Below are 27,598 nucleotides of genomic sequence, written 5' to 3'. Positions count from 1 at the left end.
ATGGTATGGAAACCATTCCTGTGGGAGTTTCGGGTATGGCCGAGGGAGACAGCAGACCCCAAGCCTGAAGCTCAGCTCTGCCAAAACCCAGCCATCTGACATGGAGCTTCATCCATGAAATGGATTCATCTATGAAACGGACATTATGATGTCTTGTTCACAGGCCTTCAGAGGATTAAATGGAATAATTGATGTAAAGCACCTGGCATGTGGTACGTTCCCCAAACATGAGTTTCTTCCCTTCTCGTTTTCTCTTAAAGTATCACAAATGCTTTCAAAAAGGGGAGGCACAAAGGGAACATTTTCTCTTAGAGCTGAATGTTTCCAAAGACAGTTGTGAACCTTGGACTCCCTTTCCTTGGGGGCTTTCCTTATACAGTGAATGTGAAATGGCCATTTTCCCCGTCAGCATAACGAGGGAGTAGAAATATTGCTTTCTCCCTCCTTCCCCACCACCTCTGCTGTACAAGAGCTTCCTCACAGGTACTCAGGCCAGCAGCTTTTAATGGAGCTGTGGCCAGATCCTCACAAAGAGGAAAGTGAGTCTATGAGATTAGCTGAGTGGTGAGGCTAATACAGTTATGATCCAATAAACACACTGATTAGGGTCATTTGTGCTCCTTTCCTCCCTCCCTCCTTCCCCCCCTCCTGCCGTGCCTTGGCAGGCCTAGTGCAGGCTCTGCTTAGAAGGGTCTTGGAGATAACTAAGGCTGGGGCCTCCCAGCCAGCTTGGGCTGAGGATGCTCTAGGATGGACAGACTGCAAGGCAGGAGTTTTGGGTCCTAATGCCTACCCTGCCACCAGATCATTCTCTTTTTCTGCACCTCATCTTCCTCCTCTGTACGTCAAAGGTAGAGATAAAAGGGCTAAACTTGGGATCAGAAGTTCTCAAGTTCAAGTCCTAGACATGCCTTTTACTAGCCCTGCAACACTGGGCCTGTTATTCCATACATTCATTCACTTTGTACAAGGCTCAGCGCTACTTGTCTTTGGTCCTCAGTCTGCTCACCTGCAAACGGGCATAATAATGCCAACCTCAGAAGATGGCTTTGGAGATTAAGAGAAAAATACATATAAGAAGCTTCCACAGACCATGGAACAGAGAAAGGGCAATAATTTCTTCTAAGGTTCTTTTTTTTTAATAAATTTATTCACTTATTTACTTTTGGCTGCATTGGGTCTTTGTTACTGCATGCGGGCTTTCTCTAGTTGCGGCGAGCGGGCTTCTCATTGTGGTGGCTTCTCTTGTTGCTGAGCACAGGCTCTAGGAGCACGGGATTCAGTAGTTGTGGCACGTGGGCTCAGCAGTTGTGGCGCAGGGGCTTAGTTGCTCCACGGCATGTGGGATCTTCCCAGACCAGGGCTTGAACCTGTGTCCCCTGCACTGGCAGGCGGATTCTTACCCACTGCATCACCAGGGAAGTCCTCTAAGGTTCCTTCTGGTTGACTCTGAAAATATTTGCTATTGCTGGGCCTAAAAGAGGGGCTCCAAGATTACTTGCTGAATGAATGGCTTCAACTGTAAAGTGCAATATTAAGTGGCTACGGGGGAGCTGGCTCTTTACAATGAGGCATGCTACAGAACCAGGCCCCGGGCACAGGGGCTCAAGCACCCTCATCATGCACGGAGGGCTTCTCCTCCATCTAGTCCAGTAGACAGGAAAGAGGGCTGGCGGGCCTGTGCCGACAGTCTTCCCAGGCCTTTTCAATGCCAGGCTGATGTCTCAATTCTGGCCCCACTCAGTCTGAGCAGCTGCTGGTTTTCCACACCCAAGGGGTGCCAGGCCTGGCTTAGAATCATGAAAAGGCATTGGTAGGCATCTGCCGTTTGAAGAAGCTGCAAGGCTAAACTGTATTCACACTGGCCTCTAGTGGCAAATTTCCAAAACAGCATTCTAAATGGAAATTCGGCAGCTGAAGGAATCTTCTCAGAATGACCTAGATTCAGAAATTTAGGGCTAATAGGGGCCTTGCTCTGATCTTCGTTTGATGAATGAGAAAACCAAGTTTCAGAGGTAAAGTGATTCACCCAAGGTCACACAAAAGCCTCACATCTCACTGTCCACAAACCTGACCCAAAACTGGCCATCTGTGGTTTCAGACAGTTAGGGATCATGGATTACCTACTTGGAAGAACAAATAAGGACCCATTTTTCAAAATCAGACCAAGCCGGCCTTAGAGTGAGACCCTAACATGTTTTCTTCCCCTATACTTTGCTTCCTTTTTTTGTTGTTTTTCTCCCCTCTTTTAACTGTAAAAAAAATGTTGCTGGAAGATCCCTATCCAATATTTACCTGAAAAATAGTAATCTACCCTACAGGCAACAGGGCTCTGAGGCCATGAAGTGCTTTGTAGGCAGTAAACTCTGCCACTTAAACAAATGTGCTCTTCAATGTTTCCTCCTCCACACGTTGCAAGAATGTAGTGCCATAAGGGGCCACGGTGACAGCTCAGATTGGCTCGAGGATCTGAGGGTAGGAATCGTTTCCCTTGTGCAGGGAAAGCTATTTTGACATATTCTGGAGACACAGTCCAAAAATAAATCAAGCTGAGGACTTCCACAGGGCTTAGTGGAAAGGCTTTGCTACCATACCAGCTAAAGCCTGGGTTTGGAGACTTGGGGTAATGCTATTATTTCTGCAAATGGATCTCAAATCTTTTCCTGACAGAGAACAATTTTTAATTTGATTTATTCAGCAATAACCTCAAAGAATTGCATAAGGTGCTAAGAGAACTCCCAGAGGGGAATAAGACAAGGGCTTTTGCTCTCAGAGGTTAGCCCAGCGGGAGGGAGAGGTGTGCAAGGTCAGGCTGCTGAAACGTTGGTGTGAAAAGGCAGAAGTATGTGGTGGCTTCAAGGGCCGCCGGTAATAAGGACAGCTGTTTCCTAAATACTGGTCCCTGTTCTAAGTACCTGCTCTAGCTCATTTAATCTTCACAATAGCCTTATGAGGTTAGGACCATTATCCTCATTTTATAGTTGAGGAAACTAAGGCACAGGGAGATTAAGAAACTATTAATAGTTCATCACACTGCTGCTAAGCAGTGAAGCTGGGCTCTGAACTCTGGCGTCTGGTTCCAGAGCCCTTTATCCTCAGTGTCATAATTGCTGATGACCTCTCCCCTGAATTTCTGTGATATCTACTGAACCATACCATCTCACCCACGCTGGTACCCTCACAGGATCTTAGTGTCACACATGGTCTGATGTCCGCGGTGTACTAAATGGGAACGGAAGGTGGAAGAGCATTGTTTCTTAAAGCTCAATCTTAGCAGCCAAAGCCAAGAGCTTTGAATCCCTTCCGTTTTCTAAGACCACTACTGGTCTAGGAGGCAGAAGAAAAGGTTATTGTCCTGATTGCTCCATGCTCTAGGAACCACTCCCCCCCCCAATTTCATGTTGACAAACATGACCTTTAGGCTCTCACCACACAAAGTGTAGTATCTGGACCAGCAGTCACCATCTCCTGGGAGCTGGTTAGAAACCCAGAAGCTCTAGCCGGATGCTGAATCCGGATCTGCTTTCTAGCAGACTCCCCGGTGATTCTTGAGTGTGGCAAAGAGTGAGAAGCCCTGGGCTAAGACCCTTGGGGGCCACGCACTTTCCAGTCTGGGTACCAAACTTCTAACCCATCCCATGGGCAGTTGTTTGAAGGCTTCTTTCGTTGGCTTATCTACTCCCAACTTCAAGCCTTCTCTAAAAAGTCTGGAATCTCCTACCCTTCCCACCAAAGCTATATATCTCCTGTCCCTTGATTAGCTCTCACAGTCCCACAACCTATCTTCATTAATCTCCATCTAAGTTACAAACTCATCCTGCATTCTCTGCGTAACCTACCTTCACCTTGATCTATCTGAGCTGTGACTGAAATGAGCTATCTGTGCCCTAGCACACCCCACTTCCACAAGACTTGTCGTAACTGTACTTTTCCAGAGAGGGTGTAGACACTCGTATGACGAAAGGATCAACCAGGATTCCTTTTACGCAAGCTCCCTTTACACAGAGTCAGGAATTTCTATATCTCTGGCTAACTGGCAGAATCACTGGAAACTGAAACAGTTCAAGTTTTACTCTTTGAGGTCACATCCTTTAGGAAAACTGGCATATGTTGCATGTGTGATCACCTCGGCATACATCTGGTATATTATCCAGAAACAAGGACCTGTGCCTGTGTAGCTCTTCCCAGTGTAATCACAACCTTCTTTACTTCTCAAAGTAGCGATGATATGTTTCCACCTCTCTCAATGACCTGGGTGAAAGCAGGGATTTTCAGGATTATAATTCTGGAAGGTCAGTGGTTGAGTGTCTTATTCCTTGCTCCTAGAGGTGGGTCCAATTATGTCCACCCAGTCCAGGCTGAAAGAAATATATTTCTATTTTCCCAGAACAGTACTCTATACCCCAAAACCATCTCTGGGAGGTTACAAAGTCATTTATATAGTTTGTTGATGGGTTTTGCTTTTTTGTTTTTCAGAGAAAAGAGACAGAAAGATGGAGAAAGAGGCTGAACATGGGGAAGGCTTGGGGAACAGAACCTTGTTTGGCCATTCCATAAAGTAAATCACCATTTCCAAAATATGTAGAGTGATAAGGATGAACAGTTAAGCTATAATCCCCTTTTCAATCAACAAACTACCCATTTAAGAAAACAAACACAATGGGGCTTCCCTGGTGGCGCAGTGGTTGAGAGTCCGCCTGCCGATGCAGGGGACACGGGTTCGTGCCCCGGTCCGGCAAGATCCCACATGTCGCGGAGCGGCTGGGCCCGTGAGCCATGGCCTCTGAACCTGCGCGTCCGGAGCCTGTGCTCCGCAATGGGAGAGGCCACAACAGTGAGAGGTCCGTGTACCGCAAAAAAAAAAAAGAAAACAAACACCACAACACATTTTGCCTCTGGGCTTGTGATGACATGCAGGTGTATCTCTTCCAAGTTCAGGGAATGGTTCAGGTCTCTCAGCACATCCACTTGGTCAATCTACAGGGGATTCCCCCTCACTCAGAAATGCTAATCAACATCACTTCTTTCTTTGGTGCTGCTTTTTTAAAGTCAAACCTACTATTGGATGGGAGAAGTCTACTAGAGATGCAAAAACCTAAAATGATATGAAAACTTGAATATCAGTCCTGCAATACTACTTGAAAGGGCTCAGAGGTCCAAATGGCTGTTAGAACCTCATACAATATTTAAAATCAAACTACAGCAGTGATTTCAACCATCAATGGCATTTTATTTTGGAAGTTCTATGTATTCCATAGGTATTAACTTCCTTTCTCTCACTGCCCCCTCCCTAAAAAAATCAGAAAGATTAAAAAATATATATATAAAATCTCTTATCTAGTTTCTCTAAAGTCTTAGGTTAAAAAACTTAAGTGGTGGGCTTCCCTGGTGGCGCAGTGGTTGAAAGTCCGCCTGCCGATGCAAGGGACACGGGTTCGTGCCCCAGTCCAGGAAGATCCCACATGCCACAGAGCAGCTATGCCCGTGAGCCACGGCCGCTGAGCCTGCGCGTCTGGAGCCTGTGCTCCGCAACGGGAGAGGCCACAACAGTAAGAGGCCCGCGTACCGCAAAAAAAAAAAAAAAAAAACTTAAGTGGTGCTTCTCCTTTATGAGGATACTGCTTTCTAAGAAGAATTCATAGTCTTTCCGTATGCTCACTATAGATTTCTACTCCTTCCTGGGGAAAAAATGGTCAATGCTTCTGCTTCTTTTTAATAAATTAATTTCTCAATTATTACACATTATCATTCCCCACTTGACACATTCTTAGAAACTTGATTGTTGGATGCATTTTTCACTTGGCAAAAATTCAATGTGGCTTTGCGTGGGATGTCTAAGTGTCGGAAACAGCAGTGTTGATGTTCTGGTTTTGAGAGGGAAAATATACAGAGAGATGCATACAATCCCTGGAAGAACAAAGGCAAGAGACTGAAATAGGGGGTGCACACAGTTAAGAAGGCTGATAGACACTACTTGGTTTTGAATTCTACGGCTGTCAGCCACCAAAGACTGCAGTGTAGCCCAGAATATAAATTTCTGCAAGAAGAGGCTGGTTAGGCACTGCGAAATGACAGAGTTGGCTTCATTTCATTCCAAGTGTATAGAGCAGATACACACAAGAAGGAGCAGTATGGGTCATTTGCAGTGAGCAGTAACCTGTGAACAATCATGCATGGGCATTTCTGCAAATGCTCTGTTAACACAGGCACTGGGGAAGAGAAAAGAAGCATCCTATTAAAATACACTTCCATCTCTAACTCACCCAAGACCCCAGGCCTCCTCAGCGCCTCAGATTTGCAAGACCAAAATGCAGTTTAGAGTTACGTGTCATTCTAGGTCATCTGGAAACTGGTTCACTGGGGCCATCTCAGAAGACCTGGGCGTGCGCAAGAGTGCGGCAAGTCTACCCAGAAGGGTATGCCTTAATGATCTTCACATCGTCCACAGGACGGTCCTGGGAGTTTGTTTCCACCATTCCTACTCGATTCACCATTCCTATACCCTGGCACACACGGCCAAAAATGGTGTGCTTGCCGTCAAGCCACTGAGTGGGAGCCAGGGTCACAAAGAACTGGCTCCCGTTGGTGTCTGGCCCGGCATTGGCCATTGCGAGAATTCCAGCCCCTGGCGGGAAAAAGGAAGAGAGGAAAGAGTATGAATAACCCCAATAGCTCCAGCCTGGATCTGCAACACCAGCCTAGGGATAAAAAGAAGCCAGACCAACCACCCGACCAGACAACCTTCCCCTCAGGGCAGGCTCTCTGCCCTTGCACAAGGGCTAAAAACTGCACTACCCGATGGCCTCATCTTCCTTGTCTTCACCTACTCCCTAGCCTCTATCCATCATGATCCCTGCTAAACTCTGGACCATGTTCTCAATTCCCCTCAAAAATTCAAGAAGGTCAACTGCTTCTTTGAGGAAGCTTATAACAGCAACATTCAACAAGTAGTTAGAATCAAGATCACTCAGATTGGCACTCTGAATCGCTCAGGACTCTTGAGGCCGCTTTCTCTAATCCGCCAGCGCTCTTTGTGGCTCTGCAGCTGGGCAGCTACATGGCACCGGGCCACGGTGTCAGGCATTCACCTTGAATCACAGCCAAAAGAGTGAGCTTTTAAAATCCACTCCCTCTTCCTACCCAGTCCAGACAGGTCATATGCCTACCTGTGAATTTCAAGTCTGGATGAAGTTCATCTTCAAACTGCTTGCCATAGATAGATGCACCACCTCGACCTGCCAGTTAGAAGACAGGAAACCAATCAGCCCACATTCCACCTCACACCAAGAACCACAGTCCAGGGTTAAATGACTTTTGGAGTACAGGCAAGGAAAATCAGTGAGCACGCCTAGCACTGTGCTAAGTACACTGCAACTACACAGCCCGGCAGCAGAATCGAGCATTGGCACAGCACATTCAAGTCACTGGTTTCAGTTAGGTAAGACGTTTCTTTTCAAAATAACACTGAGTGTTTTTTTCCTGCTTATGAAAGTGATACATTTTCACTGTCAAAATGTAGAAAACATAGATCATTATCAAAGGAACATTAAAGTCCCCTGTAATCTAACCATCTACAAATAACCACCATTCATGGTTTGATGTGTTAAGAGGTTTCCTAATTTTTTACATTTTTATGGGTACTTTAGACAGGAGTGCTCCAAGTCCTAACCCTATGTCCATCACAGACACTGCTAATCAATCAGCACTCTTCCCTGCTGAGCTTAGACTGGGCTCTGAATCCTTATCAACCCAGAAATCCAGGCAGCCATTTTTAATGGATCAGATACAGCATAAGAATTGAAACCTATTTGTCATCCTTAACCTAGATGAAGGAAAATAAAATTCATTTAAGTCAAAGATAACTAGCTTAAGGAGAAACAAGGACAGTGCTGAGTGGCAATGTGGCAGAAAAGAATAATATTACAGTAGGGAGAATTCATTGGGAGGAGAAGCAGTATGCTGTAAGGAGAATATGAAGAAACATGGCATTGGGAATGATTTGCTAGCAACATCACAGGTTATTTATATATCCACAAGAGTCCATACCCTTGCTGTTCTGGGCACCCAGGTTTTGTTGTTAGAGAAAAATGATACGTTAAATACGATTTTTCCATAGGAAAAAATGTCCTAATAGGAGATACCTCTCTTAATTATTTAGTCAACCATATGTCTTGTTGAACTACTTTGGTTTCTCCAAGTTGACCAGTCAAGACAAAACAGCCTGAAACAAAGTGAACAGATTTATCAGCTTACTCTGCTTGCCTGGCAGACAGGAAACAGGCCAGAGGCAAGGAGCTCACTTCCTCTTACAGCCTGCTGTGAAAGTAGCATGTTAAAGCACCATGTCCACCCCCAGAGGCCCCTGGGCCCTGCTAAGGTGTTTCCATGGTAAAAAAATCCTTTGCTGTGTCTTTTAGGATGCTCCATCACAGGGAGCCTGTCACAGCCCCCGGTTCAGGAAGAAAACGCTGTTCTCATGCAAAGAGGAATGGGGGTGAATGTTAACAGAGTTGGGGAAACCTCCCACCTGGCCCAGGCTACCCATGCTTCTGGAAAATTACTGAACTACCAAACTATGTAAAAATTCATTCCAAAAATTCCAACATGCCAGTATACCTCCAAACAGCAATTATATAAGCAGTATGTTCCCTCTGACTACAGAGTCAAGGTTCCTGCTTGAGCTTGGGGTGGGGGGTTGGTTAGTAGAAGTGCTAGGGCTGAAGATGAGAGAGGAGAAAGAGGGCTATGGGGACAAACTAAGGTCAAGCCCTACCTCCAGGGCTTGAATGAGCATGATGAGGATGAAACTCAGCAGTGCACTGTCTGTCTGCAGGCTGAGCCTTGGAAGTGTGATCTCTGCAAGCCAAGGACTGCCAGAACCTCAGGGCCGCACTCTCAAGGAACTGAAACCGAACATATGAATGGCACCACAAACAGGATAGGCCAGTCAAGAGTCACAGATAAAGCCTGGGGGCTTAAGCAATCGGAAGGAGATGAGAGGAAAGGGCATGGAAGCCCCACTTCACTCACTAGGCATAGTTTGACCAACTCCAAGTAGTTTGGGCCTCGAAGGCACCATTTAATCATAATATGTTATCTTTTCATAACCTAATTCAACTCAGTAGGGTTTGCAGCAAATTGTCAGAAAGACAAATAATTCCAATCAAAACATTCCTTTGGGCATGCAGAATAGTGGGGAAATGGACAGGGAGTGATTAAAGAGTTCTCTGGTGCACAGCAGGCAACAGATGTCAATGATCACATATAAAGCCAAAAATTAGGAAGCTCTGTGGTAAAAACGTGCTGTGTGCCTCCTCTAGTACAGATACAAGGGAGACAGGCACAGGCCTGTTTTCCAAACTCTGTGCCCTCAAAGTTCTTCCACTCTTCTGCCCTCTCCTTTAAACATTTATTCAATGTATTTAATAGTTCAGACATAAAAAGATACAAAGAATAATACGACAAACAACTGTGCAGCCTCCCCTCAAGAAATAAAGTGTGGCCAATCCAGTCGAAGACCCCAGGCACACACACCCTGTTTCCCTACCCCAACTCCACCACTCCCCCAAGAGCTAACAACTGCTGTGAAGGATCTCATTTTCCTCTCAGGTCACCACTACCCTTTCTGACCAGGAGTTTTGTCATTTCCGTGCATTTTCTTTTCTACTACATATTGTATGCATCCCTAAACAAATGTACTGTTGTTTGCATGTGTTTAGGTTTATATAAATGGTATTATACTCTATATATTCTTCTTCAGTTAGCTTTTTCTGGGTCACCACTGTAAGTGATATTCGTCCATTTTGTTCCATGCAGCTCTCTGTAGCATTCGTTCCACTAAATGATTACAACACCATCTTTTCTCACGGTGATGGGTAGTTAGGATCTTTCCAATGTTTTTGCTATCATAAACCATGCTGCAATAACCATTCTTATACTGTCTCCCAAACACAAGTGCAGGAGCTCTCAGGGACTATACCTCATGGGGGATATGCAGGCTCACAGTGTATCAGCATTTCACCATTACTAGATTTCCCCAACTATCTTGCCAGAAGTGGCCCCAATGTGCGTCCCACCCACAGCGCTCTCACTCTTACCCTTACTGCTCGAGGTCCTTTTGCCAGGCTTTTTCTAATGTTTGTCGGTCTGAAAGGTGTCAGATCTCTTGTGTGTTTTAAACTGCGTTTCCCTGAAGCTGTGCGTAATTTCCTGTTTACTGGCTATTTAGCTTCCCTCCTGTCAACAGCCACATTTCTACCGAGTGGTTTCACATTTTAAAATTTATATATATTTTATTAGCAGGATTATTCTAGACACTAATCCTTTGTCAGTTAATGCTTTTGCAAATACTTTTTTCCAGTTTACTTTTTTCACTTTTTTTTTCTGCTTTATAACAAAGTGAATCAGTTATACATATACATATGTTCCCGTATCTCTTCCCTCTTGCGTCTCCCTCCCTCCCATCCTCCCTATCCCACCCCTCCAGGTGGTCACAAAGCACGAGCTGATCTCCCTGTGCTATGCGGCTGCTTCCCACTAGCTATCTACCTTACGTTTGGTAGTGTATATATGTCCATGCCACTCTCTCGCTTTGTCACAGCTTACCCTTCCCCCTCCCCATATCCTCAAGTCCATTCTCTAGTAGGTCTGTGTCTTTATTCCTGTCTTACCCCTAGGTTCTTCATGACATTTTTTTTTTCTTAAATTCCATATATATGTGTTAGCATACAGTATTTGTCTTTCTCTTTCTGACTTACTTCACTCTGTGTGACAGACTCTAGGTCTATCCACCTCATTACAAATAGCTCAATTTCGTTTCTTTCTATGGCTGAGTAATATTCCATTGTATATATGTGCCACATCTTCTTTATCCATTCATCCGATGATGGACACTTAGGTTGTTTCCATCTCCGTTGGTACATGACTCTTTCTGAATTATGGTTTTCTCAGGGTATATGCCCAGTAGTGGGATTGCTGGGTCATACGGTAGTTCTATTTGTAGTTTTTTAAGGAACCTGCATACTGTTCTCCACTGTGGCTGTATCAATTTACATTCCCACCAACAGTGCAAGACGATTACCTTTTCTCCACACCCTCTTCAGCATTTATTGTTTCTAGATTTTTTGATGATGGCCATTCTGACTGGTGTAAGATGATATCTCATTGTAGTTTTGATTTGCATTTCTCTAATGATTAATGAAGTTGAGCATTCTTTCATGTGTTTGTTGGCAGTCTGTATATCTTCTTTGGAGAAATGTCTATTTAGGTCTTCTGCCCATTTTTGGATTGGGTTGTTCGTTTTTTTGTTATTCAGCTGCATGAACTGCTTATAAATTTTGGAGATTAATCCTTTATCAGTTGCTTCATTTGCAAATATTTTCTCCCATTCTGAGGGTTGTCTTTTGGTCTTGTTTATGGTTTCCTTTGCTGTGCCAAAGCTTTGAAGTTTCATTAGGTCCCATTTGTTTATTTTTGTTTTTATTTCCATTTCTCTAGGAGGTGGGTCAAAAAGGATCTTGCTGTGATTTATGTCATAGAGTGTTCTGCCTATGTTTTCCTCTAAGAGTTTGATAGTTTCTGGACTTACATTTAGGTCTTTAATCCATTTTGAGCTTATTTTTGTGTATGGTGTTAGGGAATGATCTAATCTCATACTTTTACATATACCTGTCCAGTTTTCCAAGCACCACTTATTGAAGAGGCTGTCCTTTCTCCACTGTACATTCCTGCCTCCTTTATCAAAGAAAAGGTGACCATATGTGCGTGGGTTTATCTCTGGGCTTTCTATCCTGTTCCATTGATCTATCTTTCTGTTTTGGTGCCAGTACCGTACTGTCTTGATTACTGTAGCTTTGTAGTATAGTCTGAAGTCAGGGAGCCTGATTCCTCCAGCTCCGTTTTTTGTTCTCAAGGTTGCTTTGGCTATTCGGGGTCTTTGGTGTTTCCATATAAATTGTGCAATTTTTTGTTCTAGTTCTGTCAAAAATGCCAGTGGTAGTTTGATAGGGATTGCATTGAATCTGTAGATTGCTTTGGGTAGTAGAGTCATTTTCACAATGTTGATTCTTCCAATCCAAGAACATGGTATATCTCTCCATCTATTTGTATCATCTTTAATTTCTTTCATCAGTGTCTTATAATTTTCTGCATACAGGTCTTTTGTCTCCTTAGGTAGGTTTATTCCTAGATATTTTATTCTTTTTGTTGCAATGGTAAATGGGAGTGTTTTCTTGTTTCACTTTCAGATTTTTCATTAGTGTATAGGAATGCCAGAGATTTCTGTGCATTAATTTTGTATCCTGCTACTTTACCAAATTCATTGATTAGCTCTAGTAGTTTTCTGGTAGCATCTTTAGGATTCTTTATGTATAGTATCATGTCATCTGCAAACAGTGACAGCTTTACTTCTTCTTTTCTGATTTGGATTCCTTTTATTTCCTTTTCTTCTGTGATTGCTGTGGCTAAAACTTCCAAAACTATGTTGAATAAGAGTGGTGAGAGTGGGCAACCTTGTCTTGTTCCTGATCTTAGCGGAAATGCTTTCAGTTTTTCACCATTGAGGACAATGTTGGCTGTGGGTTTGTCATATATGGCCTTTATTATGTTGAGCAAAGTTCACCTCTATGCCTACTTTCTGCAGGGTTTTTATCATAAATGTGTGTTAAATTTTGTCGAAAGCTTTCTCTGCATCTATTGAGATGATCATATGGTTTTTCTCCTTCAATTTGTTAATATGGTTTATCACATTGATTGTTTTGCATATATTGAAGAATCCTTGCATTCCTGGAATAAACCCCACTTGATCATGGTGTATGATCCTCTTAACGTGCTGTTGGATTCTGTTTGCTAGTATTTTGTTGAGGATTTTTGCATCTATGTTCATCAGTGATATTGGCCTGTAGTTTTCTTTCTTTGTGACATCTTTGTCTGGTTTTGGTATCAAGGTGATGGTGGCCTCGTAGAATGAGTTTGGGAGTGTTCCTCCCTCTGCTATATTTTGGAAAAGTTTGAGAAGGATAGGTGTTAGCTCTTCTCTAAATGTTTGGAGGAAGGTGATCTCCGCGTCTTACTCTTCCGCCATCTTCCTACTTTTTTCACTCTTTTAATGGGATCTTCTCATGCAAAGAATTTTTTGCAGTTGAAATTCCTTAATCTTTTTCTTTATGATCTGTGCTTTCTGTTTCTTTAAAAAACAAAAACAAAAAACCTGTCTTATCCCCAAGACTGCTCTGATGTGCTTCTTCCTTCTCCTGCTCACTGACTGTAGAAACCTCTCAAGATGAACTAGAGTGGCATCTAAGACATGGAGAGTGGTCTCTTACACAAAGATTACCATACTTGGTGCTACCTGTGCCTACCACTCCCATGCCACAGCTGATGGAATCACGGATTAATATCCAGCCCTAAAGCAGCCACAGGTCAGCCAGTTAGCCATTAGGAGGCCCACATGAAAGCTCTGCCTGGGGCATTCGACACAAGAAGGCAACTAACCAAACCAATCAAAGCCTCTCTTCCAGCAAGAGAGCCTCTAACACATACCGCAAATATCCTCTGAGCATTTCCAACCCCTTCTCCATGGCCTACCTCAACCTCAGAGACAAAAAAGGCAGGTACTGACCAGTCCCGTTAGCAGCTAGGGGTTGCCAGATGACCCAGTTCTGACTTACTGACATAAACAGTAGCCACTGAGTAGAGCTTCTAGGAAAGCTATAGCTTTCCTGATTAAAAAAGGACAACACACTCTTGTCTTTCACCCATAGCTCTTTCCTCATCTTCCTTCTTTGAAAGCAGAGGTGATGTCAGGAGCAGCAGCAGCCACCTGGCAACCATAAGACAAGTTTGAGACCAAAGGCCAACACACTGAGAATGATGGAGTGGAAGGACACAGCAAGGCTGGGTCCCTGACAACTCTGCTGGGCAGATGAACCAGTGCCTGCAACTGCTTACCTCCAGACATTTTGTTATGTGAGAAAAACAAAATCTCTCTTTGTTTAAGCCTCTGTGGTTGAGTTTTCTGTTACTTGCAGCCAGAAGCATCCCAAATTGATACAATCACTTTGTTAGTAACAGTAGGAAGGGTGAACTGACTAGTGGAGCTACTATTGGATTACCAGGGCAAATGCCAGATACCAGATCTAACACAGCAAACAATACTACAGTTCTCCAAGAAGCTTTAGCTCTTAAGATAGAGTCCTCTTTTCCTCACTTGCCTTTGGGGTCAGAGAGATCTGGATTTCGGTTCCCACTCCACCACTTACTAGCTGTGTAACCTTAAGCAATATACTTACCCTCTCTAAGCCCCAGTTTCCTTGTCCAAAAAATAGGAACAGTAGTAGCACTTATGTCTCATAGGACTGTTATAAGAATTAAATAAGACAATGCATGGAAACCATGTAGTATATAACATGAAGCAAACACAGTAGTATCAGTGATGATGAGCCTCCTTTAACTGAGATAATCTGAGCATTTTCTTTGAGAGACGACTGTAGGTTGTGACCAACAGTCCACCTTGGGAGGCAGTCTGGCCAAGTTTACGCCAGTTCCTCTGTCTTCAAACCTCCACCATTCCCCCTCTGCTCCTTGCCCTTTGTGGATAACTTTGCTTCTTATTTCACTGAGAAAAAGGAAGAAAGCTTTCACATGTTCTCATCACCAAATCCACTTTCCTTCCTACATCTCTACCCATTTACCTTGCTTCATCCATTATTAATACACTGTATAAATAAATTGTTCAAATGACTATCCCACCACCACATACTAATCAATCCCATTCACCTTTAAGGAACTTTGCAGGTACAATTTTCCCTTCTCCTGTATCAGTTTTTCTTTCTGATAGATCACTCCTATCAGCATAAAAACATGGTATTACTATTTCACATTTTGGAAAAACGACAACAACACTGTCTTCCAAGTATCTCCCCATTTCTCTTCATCAATTTCCAGAAAAAACCCATCCCACTTCTTCTCCAGCCTCTTGAACGCTCTCCATTCAGATGTTTGCCCTCACCACTTCCCTGAAACTGCTCTTGTCAAGGTCATCAGAACCACCACGTTGTCATTAAATCCACTGGTCAATCCTCAGGCCTCACCCTGCCTGATCCAACAGCAGCATCGGACAGTTGATGTCACCTTTCTTGAAATCCCACCTTACTGGCAGCTCTTCATTTTCCTCTACTGGCTCCTTCTCCACTTCCCTCTCTCCTTTCACAGAAGTTAGACCTGCACTGATATGTGAAGACTTCTCCTTCCAATACTTGCTCCCTCCCCCCTTTACCTTTCACAAGTGTTACCCCATTAAATCTCTTGGATTTCTCACTCTGTCTTGGCATGTGCTTCCCAGAGGACCAGAACCAACAGAACCCCTATCACCATAGTGCAAACTATAAGCTTTAGCTTTGACAACAATGAAAGTTTCTAATTCATCTCCCTGCTTCCGGCCTTGCCTCCTGCTTTCCACACCAGTCTATTCTGCATGTGGAAGTCAGGGGATCCTTTTAAAACAAGTCTCATCATGGCAGTCCTCTGCTCAAAATCCTCCAGTGACATTTCATCACACTTCAGACAAAGTCCAAAGTCTTCATCACAACTTACAAGACTTTCCATGATCTGGTTCTCTGATACCTCCTGCCACTCTCCCCCTCACTCACCTGCTCCAGCCACAGTGGCCTCTGTGCTGTTTCTTGCAGAGCACATTCTGGTTCTAAGACCTCTGACTGCCATTCCCTCTGGATTGTCCTTGTCCCTGACATTCTCATGGTTCATTACTTTATTTTATCCAGAGCTCTGCTCAAATTCCTTCTTATCAGAGAGGTCTTCCCTAATCACACTATCCACAGTAGCACCTCCCTCACTATCCCAGTGGTTCTCAACCAGGGGTGACTCTGCCCCCTGGGGACACTGAACAATGCGTGGAGACATTTTTGGCTGTCACACCGAGGACTTCTACTGGCATCTAGGGAGTAGAGGTCAGGGATGCAGCTGAACATTCTACAATACACAGGACGGCCCCCACAACAAAGAATTATCCAGCTTAAAATGTCAGTACTGCCAAGGCTGAGAATCCCTGCTCTAACCCCTTGTACATCATTTTTTCCATATCATTTGTCATGTACAACCTGACAGTGTACTACGTACTTATTTGTTCACTGCCTCTCCCACCAGAATGAGAGTTCCATGAGGGCTTTCTTATTCATTATTGTATCCCCAGCTCTTAGAATAATGCCTGGAGTCCAACAGACATTTGTTAAATGAATTAACAACCAAAATAAATAATAAACACTCATACTTTTTTGAGCTCCTATTTTGTGTTGAACCTGTGCTAACCATTTTATAAACATCTGCTCGTTTACTACTCACAACAATCTTCATGAGGTACATATAACCACACTCCCCATTTATATATAAGAAGGCTCAGCAAGGTCACATAAGTTGTCTAACATAACACTTAGTAAGTGTTCGTGTGAAGCCAAGATTCAACCCCAAGCCCAGCGGGCTCCACGACCCTCTGTTCACCCCCACACTATACTACCTTGCCGTATATCACGGCTGGATTAAATGCCCTCACACATTTTTCTAATCAAGAGTCCCATATGGTCCCCGAATGATGCTAAGTCAAATCTGAACTCCCATCTGGGAGTCTCCATGAACTGGCCCGATCTTAACCCCCATGCTGTCTCCTACTACTCTGTGCACTCTGCCCCAAACTGCTCCTCCCTTACTCTCCCCTAAGCATGCAGTTCGGGGGTCTTAGAAATCACATTTTATGCATCTGTCCTGGGCGTGGAGAGGTGGCTGGGTCACGTCACAGAGCCAGTCCAGCATGAGACGCGACACCTGGGGTGGTGGGTTCTCCTTCACACCCTACAGGTGTGTCACTTGTGCCTCCATTCTGTATTCACTCTTCTTCCTAAATCTATCAATAAAATGCCCTTCCCTGTCCTCTCAAAAGTTAAAATTCTACATTTCCTTCAAGGCCCACCTCAAAATATTACTCCATCCCATTCTAACCCCATTCCACTGTACTTTTTCTCTCATTATGAATTATTCCAACAAATGTTCTATACATAATCCATAGCATACCACCATGCATTTGCATATTTATCATATTATTACTTTCTAGTTGTTTCTTATAATGAATACACTGTCTTCTTGGCAGGGCAGGGTTCTCTGCAAAGAAGAGAAAAATGCCTTGGCTTCTAATGCTTAAATACTCCTCACAGGCCTTAGAATAGTACAGGATACCCCACAGATTCTTAGCAAATATTCATCAAATGAATAAAATTAACAAGAGCTTGCTGTTCAACACGTTAAATTTCAGGTGTTCCTGGAGCTACTAAGAGGTGAGATGAAATCAGAGTGAGGGGGACACACAGCATAATCAGCACATAATTAATCACTGTAATCATGGCAGCTGGTGAGCACTGTGGGGCTAAGTGCAGAGCTGGAAACGTGAAAGGAAGAGCTTGATAGGATGCCATGTCTTATAGGAAGAGGATAAAGAGAAGAAGTTAGTAGAAAACAGAGAAAAGACATTCAGAGGGCTAAGAGAAGATCCAGCATAGAGTTATTACAATAAAGGAAATTTAAAAGAAGAAAAATGGTTTAAAATGAAGCAGGAGGTCAAAGACATCTGAATTGAGAAAACATCTGGCAAAGGTGTATCAGAAAGACCCTGGAGGACTTCCCTGGTGGCACAGTGGTTAAGAATCCGCCTGCCAATGCAGGGGACACGGGTTCGATCCCTGGTCTGGGAAGATCCCACATGCCACGGAGCAACTAAGCCCGTGTGCCACAACTACTGAGCCCGTGCTCTAGAGCCCACGAGCCACAACTACTGAGCCAATGTGCCACAACTACTGAAGCCCTCGCGCCTAGAGCCTGTGCTCCACAACAAGAGAAGCCACCACAATGAGAAACCCACATACCACAATGAAGAGTAGCCCCTGTTCACCACAACTAGAAAAGCCTGCACGCAGCAACGAAGACCCAATGCGGCCAAAAATTAATTAATTAATTAAAAAAAAAAAAAGAAAGAAAGAAAGACATGGAAAGTATAGTTCCAGAGGAGCCGGACTGAGGGACAGAAAGGATACATCGGGGATAGAAAAGCTACATCGACCTGCTGAAGAGCCCAGAATGCCACATGCTGGTCATCTGAGATGTTCAGCAAAAATTATGTTACCTAGTCAGCCAGCAGTCCATACTAGTGACCCAGGAGGGCCTAACTCCTGTTTGCCTTCCACCATAAGCCTGCCAACAGGCTCACTATACTTGAGGCTGGACGCAATTATTTGGAAATCTTTTGAGTGATTCAATTTCATTAAAATTACCTCATGGAAATGTGACATTATGAAGGATTGCAAACTAATTACAGAAATACAGGGAAGCTCTGACAAGAGCACTCACATCTGAGTCACTTCCAATTCTTGTACACTAATCAAGAACTCTCAGTTCACTGGTGTTATGAATTAAAATTTTATCTCATAACAACAAGAAAGAGGAAGAAGACAGGAAAGAAGTACAACAAAGTGTTGACAGGACATTTTCAGATAAAGAAAGTGGACTGAAGCAGAATTAGACTCAGCCTTCCCCAATAACTGATGAAGCAAACACAAAAAATTCACTTTCTTTCAAAGCCAAAAATTCATCAGCAACAACCAAATAAGAAAAGGGAGACAAACTTATTCCAAAGATTCTGAAAAGAGTCAGTCAGGGAAAGAAATAAGAGATCCTTCTGCCTGCACTCCTGAAAAGTAGTAATCAGGAAAGGAGGAGTGTCACCCAGAGAATTCTCACAAATACCATCCAATTTTGAGAAGCCAACAAGGGGAGTGGGTGAACAACCCTGAAGAAGTTAAGAAGCCCTTGAAGACAGAAGCCCACACACCACAGGCGCTCAGGAGTGGCAGGTCAAGATAATAGCAACGACCACCTTAGTCAGGTGGAGGAACACAGGGCCATGACAGGGATCAGGACATGCTACTCCAAAATTAGGCACCCTGGCATAATGAGTATTTCAAGTTGAAGGAATGTGAGAAACAGCAGGTGCAGGAAGGACTTTCTGACATTCCTCTGAAGTGGGTCATAAGACTCTCAAATGAGAGGTCCCCTCCATATACCTGGAGGAAAGGAACATCCCTACTTTCATGAAAGAGGGACACCCAAGAGGAATCTGAATGAACAAGCCTTGCTAAGTCTCTCCTAGTTTACTACACTGAGCTTATACTCATAACCCTTTTGTCCACTCACATTTTCCCACAACTTTCCACTCTTTATCAAACCTAGCCTAAAAACGCTCAAGGTAACCCCTTCTTCAGGTCTTCATTTCCCTATAAAGGAAATGTCATGCAGAACTTATATTAAATAAATTTGTATGCTTTTCTCTCGCTAATATGTCTTCTGTTATAGAAACCCAGCTGAAAACGAAAAAAAGGTATGAGGCCTCTTTTTCCTCTGCTACAGCTGTACTCAGGGGCTACCCAGGGCCTGGGGTGGGGGTAGAGGGACACCACCAGCATGGAGTCTGGGAAGATAGAACAAAAGTCAGCCCTCCCACAGGGGCTCACTGTGGGCTGAGCTGGTGTTCTCTCCCACACCCTCAGCAGGCTAGAATAAAATGGAAAGAAAGCAACCTAGCATTTGGGATGGGGAAGATGACTGGTCCCACAAAGGTAGGGAGAGTGACAAAGAGAATCCACTTACACTGTACCCAAGCAAATAAAAGATAAGGTCAATGCAGGTTCCGACGTTAAGCGTGGATGTGACAACAAGAAATGGCACAGAGACTACGCAAACATATACAACAAATGGAAGGAGAGAAAGAAGGGAGAAAATATGGGCTTCCCTGGTGGCACAGTGGTTGAGAGTCCGCCTGCCGATGCAGGGGACACGGGTTCGTGCGCCCCGGTCCGGGAAGATCCCACATGCTGCAGAGCAGCTGGGGCCGTGAGCCATGGCCGCTGAGCCTGCGCGTCCGGAGCCTGTGCTCCGCAACGGGAGAGGCCACAACAGTGAGAGGCCTGCGTACCGAAAAAAAAAAAAAAAAAAAGAAGGGAGAAAATATAATCCAAGAAGGGCTTCTCCATGGTTGTCTCAGCTACAGATGCTTCAACAAAAATAAGAATCCAAGAAAACAAGAGCTCAAAGACAAGATAACAAATCGACAGAATAAGGTGAAAAGATTGCAGAGCTGAGAAAACAGGCTGAGAGCCAAATGACACCAAGACAGCTCTAATAAATAAATTAGAGCAGTAAAGAACAGAATAAACAGGGCTCAAAACTGAATAAGGCACAGAGTAAAGGTCTGAGATTATTTCAGTGGATGCAGGAAAAAATAGAAAAATATCATCTCACTTACTCAGGAGAAATGTGACAGATATGGAAGGCAAAGGCAATGAAATAAGGAATAACTAGTTTCCTGAAACAGAAAATCCAGTAAGTGTAACAGAGAAAATATTCAGAAATACAAATTTAAAAATTTCCCTGAACTGAAGGAAGGAGTAAATCTGGCCTCAGTATTCTCCAGAGCCATGTTCAAAACCAGAAGGCAATGGAGCAGAATTGTCTAAAAAGATCTGAGAGAATTAGTCTGGCCCAAAAACAGTAAATAAGTCATGATCTTTTTTTTTTTTTTTTTGCGGTACGCGGGCCTCTCACTGTTGTGGCCTCTCCTGCCGCGGAGCACAGGCTCCGGACGCGCAGGCTCAGCAGCCGTGGCTCACGGGCCCAGCCGCTCCGTGGCATGTGGGATCTTCCCAGACCGGGGCACGAACCCGTGTCCCCTGCATCGGCAGGCGGACTCTCAACCACTGCTCCACCAGGGAAGCCCCATGATCTTTTTCAACTATAAGCGTAACTGGCAGAAATTCTCAAACATGATTGAGTTTGAAAATATAACACCCTCCAGCCCTTGCAATAAAAACCACTCAACAATAAATTCTGCCTTCTACCACTTGTGAATAGAAAAGCCTAGTGGTGAGCACTGAACCCTCTGAAATGTAGAACCCACACTGTAACTGAGGGACTCACGGGTGCAGAATGGAAAATGCTGGAAACTCTGATAAGGAAAAATAAAACTAACAACAAAAAAGTGGGAGCAAGGGAGGGAGGACAGGTGTGAGATAATAGAAAAAAAGATGTATCTATGTATACAGAGCCTCTAAAACCTTTGTAAATTCCTAAGTGGTAAGAACACCAGGAGCATCTCTTGTTCTAATATTTGGTCTTTGACCCTATCCCTGACACAGGGGATAGGGTCAGGCTCCTGAAACCCTTATAAATTCCTAAGTGATTAGAGCACTAGGACCATCTTTTGTTCTAATGAGGTGACTCTGGGTGGAATCCTGGATGGGGGCTGGTCACCAGAAAGACCAAGTCATGATTAGAAGCTTGGAATTTTCAGTGCCTGCCCCACCCCCTTCTCCAGAGAGGGAAGGAGGGGAGAAAGGCTAGAAATGGAGCTAATAATTGATCATGCCTACATGAGGGAGCCTCCATAAAATCCCAATAGTACAGGGTTTATAGAGTTTCAAAGCAGACGAACACATCCACCCTGGGAGGATGATGCACCCCAACTCCATGGGGACAGAATTTCCCATTCTCAGCACCTTCCCAGACCTCACCTGAAGCATCTCTGTTCATCTGTATCCCTTACAATATCCTTTAATAAACTGGTAAATGTAAGTAAGCACTTAGGTTTCCCTGAGTTCTCTGACCTGCTCTAGCAAATTAATCAAACACAGCTGGTGTCACAGGGAACTGCTTGTTGTGGGGAAAAAATTCCATACATTTGGTGACCAGAAGTGTCAGTGAAGTGTTCTGTGCGACCATATAAAAGTAAAGGAAAAACCCAGGAGGGAAGAACTGAGTTTTTCCCAACATAGGAAGCAAGTAAAACTAAGTTTTCCCTAAACAATAGGAATGGGTAGAAATTTAAGTACTAACTGTCTCATCTTTCATAGCAGGAAGTCAATTTTTCTGTTAAGTATATACAAAATTAAATAAAATACTTTTTGTTTTAAAAACAATAACATGCATGACATAGCCTATTCTCTTGAAATTATTTCCATCTAGCTAGTTATCCATCCTTTTAACTAGGTATCTGAAATGAAAGATGTCTAGAATAATGGCCGCCAAAAGTTAACGTTCATCATTTCTGAGAGGTGGGACATTGGGGGAATAGCTAATGGTGGTTAGGAATCTTTAGGAGCTAAACTTATGAGTGATTTTTTTTTCCTTTTCTTTTCTTTTTTGGCCACGCCGCGTGGCTTGCAGGATCTTAGCTCCCCAACCAGAGAGTCCTAACCACTGGACCACAAGGAAATTCCCTCTTATGAGTGATTTTTCCATTCTTTTTTCTACTTTCCTCTATATTCTATATTTTGAAATGCGTCCATATATATTGAAAAACTAGAATGCCTCTTCATCATAAAGGATAAAGGACAACTGAGAATGACAAGGAAGAAAAAGACTGAGAAAAAACTGCCACAGAGAGAACCAAGCTTATTTAAAGGCAAAAGAGCAGGAATAGGAATTAGCAGAGAAAATGCAGACTGGGAAGCAAGGGCCCTTGAAACTTATAAATGTTGGCATCTACCAATTTCACTAATAAATCCCAACTCAACAATGATAACTCCCAAATTCATACCTCCATCCCCAACCTTTCCATGAACTCTACACTCATATCCCATTAATCAACATTTCCACCAGAAGATCTGACAAGCATTTCAAACATAGTGTGTCCAGAACCAAAACCAAATTTTTGATGTTCCCCCTCCAAACATGCTCCTCTCTCCACCTTCACATTTCACTTAACTCCAGTTAAAACCCTTGAAGTCATTCTTGACCACCTCTTTCTCACACGCCTGTCCTTCCCAGCTTCCAACCTCAGCAAATCCCACTGGCTCCATTTCTATCAAAACATAACCTGAATCCAGTCACTTCTCACCACCGTCTATACTATTAGGCTAGTCCAACCACATATATCTAGACTGGATGACTACAACAGCTTTCCAACTGGTTCCCAGCTCTCACTCTTGCCCCACATCATCTATTCTCCAAACAGCAGTCAGAGTGACCTTTTTTTTTTTGGCTGTGCCACACAGCATGTGGGATCTTAGTTCCCTGACGACCAGCGATCGAACCCGTGCCCCCTGCAGTGGAAGCACAGACCCCTAACCACTGGACCGCCAGGGAATTCCCAGAGTGATCTTTTTAAAGAATAAGTCAGATCATGTCACTCCTTTGCTCAAAACCTTCTAATGGCTCCCATCTTATTCAGAATAAAACCCAAAGTCTCTACTATGCCCTACAAGGTCCTACATGATCTCCTATCTAGGCTCCTGACTCACAGCCTCTGGGTCTACTCTTCCCTCCATGGGAATGTTCTTCTCTCAGTCACAAGGTTCATTCCTTCACTTCCTTCAGATCTCTGTTCCAATCACATCTTTCAGACAGGACTTCCCTGACCTTTCTACTAAAATCCCATCCCCACATCCTTTTCCTGCTTTATTGAGAGCAGGAAGTTTTGTTTTTTTTTTTTTCTCTAGGCACAGCCATATCCCAGAGCTCAGAAAAATATATGACACAAGGCAGGTGCTCAGTATTTGTTAAATGAATGAATCAATCTAAGAACCCACTATTTTCTTTTCCTCAAAACACTGAAAATGTCCTTCTTTACTCCTGATTATCCAGACTACTCTATGCATTACTATAATTCAGGCAAACATTATTTGCTCTTAGTAAGCAATACACAGAAGTCATGAGAAGCTCTATAGAGTCCGGGAGTCAAGATTGGTTTCTGGTCAATTCCACTTGTGTGTGTTTGGGGAAGGGGGTGTGCTAGCAAGGGCAGAAGTAGTCACCAGAATCAACTAACCCAGTCCCTGGTATGTGGAAGAGAGCCCTGGCTACCTTCTACTCAGTTATAACAGCATGAGGCTTCAGAAACTAACGTTGACTTAACTGTACCTGTCCCTGTTGGGTCACCTCCCTGGATCATAAAGTCTTTGATGATTCTGTGGAATTTGGTGCCATTGTAGTAACCTCGACGAGCCAATTCAGCAAAGTTCTTACAAGTCTTTGGAGCATGCTTCCAGTACAGCTCCAGCACGATGATCCCCATGCTGCAGGGGGAGAGGACAGTAGAGCTCCAGTCAAGAACAAGGTCACAGCAGACAGAAACGTTATGGGACTGCTCCATGACTCTTCCTTTTCAAGCTTATAAATCATGAAATTATGATAAATATCAGATTTCATGCTCAGCAAAGGAAAACAACACAATGCAAATAACATAAACACAGATACCTCCTTTGAGTAAAACATGCAGGGGCTTCTGGTACTTCTTTTAAGCAAAATAACCATGGACAACTAAAAATTCTAACACCTTGTATACAAGAAATCACTGATCATTGGAAACCAATATAACCAACCCCTGAATTAGGGGAAAAAAATCTTACACTTAATTTGTAATTTTTTTTAAGTTGGACATTAAAAAATTGGGAATTCAAATTTATTTATACATATATAAGTTTCTGGGTGGGGGTGGAAAGTGGGTAAATGGGAGACAGGAAGGTTTTCAGTGAACATCTTTTTTAAGCTTTTGTAGTTTAGAGCTATGTAAATTACTACCTATTCATTAAAAAATTTAATGGGAAAAAAAAAAAGGTATAGTTTGTGTGTATTTAGGAAGGGTACAACAAAGGCAAAATCTGATTACTTCAAAGCTTTATACCTGCCCAATGTGATGAGTGCTTTTCCCCTAGAAGTAGTGCTAAGGAAAAGGAAGAAGTAAGACTTAGGACAGGTGCCTTCCCCTCCATTTCATCACTCACCTAGACTTTAAGCTCCAAGAATGTGTGAACTGAGTCAACTCTGTATAGCCTGAATACCCAGTGCCAAGCACAGTGTGAGCACTCTATTAATAAATGTACTATGTGCTAGAACATAGCTTTCTGAAAGCCTTTCTACTGGCAATTCATCCTTCACACTCCTAACATTCAACACGGATTAACAACTACTCTGCAAGATACAGTTCTAAGTGCTTTTCCTCTCACAGAGCAACATTCTGGTGGATATTTGTAAAATACAGGGAATAACTTTTTGGAATGGCAATCAGAAAATACCTATACAAGTTGGAAATGTGCATACCTTTTGACAGCAATTTCAACTTCTAAGTTTCTATTCTATGGAGAAACTTACAAAAATGCTTAAGAATACAATATGTGCAAGGATGTTTATGCCAGTTATTTGTCCTAACAAAAAAAAATATGAGAAGCAATTTGAGTCTTCAAAGAGGGAATGACTAAATTATGAAATATCAATACTACGGAAGGCTGCATGTACTAGTGTGCGAAAGAAAAGCAAATTACAGAAAATATATATATATATATAATATGATCATACAATCTTATTATTGTTTAAAAATAGAACATAAAAGAGATGCCTGTGTGTACAGAGAAAAAGATCTGGATGGTCATCCAACAAACTACTAATGGTGTTTTTACAGAGAGGAGTTGCTTTCACTTCTTATTCTATACACTTCTACAACTGCTTGGATTTAAATTTTGATTTATGTTGTAATTAAAAAACTAACAGGTGAATTCAGAAATAACATACTTTCAAGTTGAGGCCAGAAAAAGTAGAATTTTCTCATTAAGAAGGTGGGGAAAATGGCCAAGGGGCAAGAGCAGCATCTCAGAGAACTGTGCGCTGATGGAAAAGCAGCATGGGCAAGAATAGAAAGATGGAAAGACGATGGCTGGAACTTGGCTGCTGATGTGAGAACAGCAGATGTAGGGAGAGAGGTAGGCAAAGGCCAGGATGAAGGTCAGACTACAGAATTTCAATTTTATACTGTTGTAGTAGTAAGAAGTTACTTAAGGTTATTTGTCCTACTTTGGAAAGATCACTTTTAACTTTTTCCAAGGAGGCAATGGAATGAATGGGGCTAAAGAACCTAGCACGTGAGGCAGACAGACCAGGCTCCAAATGAGGTTCCCCTACTTACTAGCTACATGGGTTTAATCAAGCCATCTACTCTGCAAATTTTGACATTTCTCCTGCTAAAACTGGAGAGAAGCTGGAATTGTACCTACATGATCTGAGTTGCTAAGAGGATTAAACTAAATGGGATGCTACACATCAGGGGCATGGCACTAGCTGTTTGTGCTCAATATTATCACTCTTTGATAGGAGAGAATAAATGTGCTTCTTCCTGTGTTCTCCTAAGAATCTGTTTATACAACTGTGCTACTTACAACCTTAATATTTACAAATCTGTCTCCTTCACTATACTGTAAGCTTCTAAAGGCAAGGCTGTGTTTTATCCACCTCTGACCCTCAGATCCTACGTCCCCGGCCTGTAGATTCAATACACGTTAGTTGAATGAAAGGATGAATGAACGGAGGGGTGAGAGGAAGGCAATCGGGCCTCTGTCGCTAAAGTCTCAGCGCGAGTCGGTGCGGAGCTCGGACGCGGGCATTGGCGGTCCCCACTCAGCCCTCAGGCCGCCCCCACGACCGCGGCTCCACGAGGAGGTCGGCCTCCAGAAGGAGCGCGCCGGGAACCCAGCCCCGCGGCTAAGCCTGGGCTCCGCGTCGCCTCCGCCAGCCCAGGCCCAGAGGCCAGACCCTCACCTGGTCTCCAAGTATACGTTGGGCGGCTGCCAGGAGTCTGGAGGGATCGCCGCCATAGCGAAGCTGGCGGAAACTTCCCGTAGCAATTGTTACTTCCGGCGATTCGCCTGGGACCCGATTCGCCGGGTACCCGCCGCCGCTGCACACACTTCCGGTTCCCGCCATTCACCTCTAGCGATGCCAAAATTTGGGTGTTTGAGATGAGGAAGGGGAAGGACCCCCACCTCCAAGGACGAGAATCCGGGGTGCAAGGCGAAAGCAAGCTGTCCGCAAGGACGGAGAAAAGTGCAAGCTCTATAAAAGTTGGCCTCCAAGTGGAGAGAGGCCGCGCCACTCTCCGGACGCTCTGATTGGTTCTTTTAGGCGTGGAAGGCGTGACCAACCAGCAAATTTGCACTTCTATTGGCGTTAAATCCTAACCTTTCATTTGGAAGAATTCACTAAGTCCCACAGTCTAAGGAGAGGAAGAGTGGAAGGGAATAGAGATGAGAGACGCCAGTAACTAACGCTTGTAAGGCGCTGTATATTTACAGAGCACTTGAACATTATAATCTACTGCGCAAAACAATCATATAAAGTAGATGTTGTTATTCCCATTTTTCAGATGTGAAAACTGAGACTCAGCAATTAAAGGACTTATTTGTCCATAGCCATACAGCAAATCAGAGCTTCTAGACTCCAAAGGCACAGTCTGGAGAGAGGGGAGAGGGAAGGACAGGGAAGAAAATGAGAGATAAGGGAAGGGAGAGACAGGAGAATGAAGATCAAATAGATCAGGGCTAGAGCAAGGCTTAGAGTGACTGTGGCTGGGATAGATGATGCCCCAAGGTTGTTAGAGTTTGCTCAGGATCAAAGAGAAGCAAAGTAGAGGCAATGAGACGAGGTTTGGAGGGAGGACAAAAAAGAAATGGGGTAAATAAACATATAGTAAATGCTTTGCACACCACTTAATAATGATGGCTAA

The 27,598-nt window shown here is 43.6% G+C and overlaps 1 protein-coding gene across 2 annotated transcripts; it reads right to left on the bottom strand.

Annotated features, from left to right (window-relative positions):
- Positions 1–687: 687 nt before the first annotated feature.
- Positions 688–26,933, bottom strand: PPIL1 (peptidylprolyl isomerase like 1). Of its 2 annotated transcripts, none has more exons than XM_089918817.1 (4): positions 26,635–26,933; positions 23,968–24,216; positions 7,167–7,235; positions 688–6,625 (listed from the first exon to the last, which is right to left on the bottom strand). In XM_089918817.1, the coding sequence occupies exons 2-4, from the start codon at positions 24,197–24,199 to the stop codon at positions 6,405–6,407; spliced, it is 522 nt and encodes a 173-aa protein (XP_089774943.1). In that variant the 5' UTR covers positions 24,200–24,216; positions 26,635–26,933; the 3' UTR covers positions 688–6,404. The 2 variants fall into 2 exon arrangements, with proteins under 2 accessions (XP_089774943.1, XP_022437480.1); XM_022581772.3 differs by having other exon boundaries at positions 689–6,625; positions 23,968–24,122; positions 26,635–26,932.
- Between the last annotated feature and the right edge of the window lie 665 nt (positions 26,934–27,598).

The sequence above is a fragment of the Delphinapterus leucas genome, chromosome 10, assembly GCF_059928025.1.
Source record: "Delphinapterus leucas isolate spDelLeu-1000000601 "Yukka" chromosome 10, BTC_Dleu_Yukka2, whole genome shotgun sequence".
Classification (NCBI taxonomy): Eukaryota; Metazoa; Chordata; class Mammalia; order Artiodactyla; family Monodontidae; genus Delphinapterus; species Delphinapterus leucas.
This window is presented reverse-complemented; position numbering and strand designations above follow the sequence as displayed.

Excerpts from the sequence above, each read along its gene's own strand:
- PPIL1 (XM_089918817.1), bottom strand. The coding sequence starts at position 24,199 with ATGGAGCAGTCCCATAACGTTTCTGTCTGCTGTGACCTTGTTCTTGAC. Across the intron at positions 7,236-23,967 it reads AGGTGACCCAACAGGGACAG|GTCGAGGTGGTGCATCTATC; the intron begins GTACAGTTAAGT and ends TCTAACTGGCAG. Across the intron at positions 6,626-7,166 it reads TCCAGACTTGAAATTCACAG|GGGCTGGAATTCTCGCAATG; the intron begins GTAGGCATATGA and ends TTTTCCCGCCAG.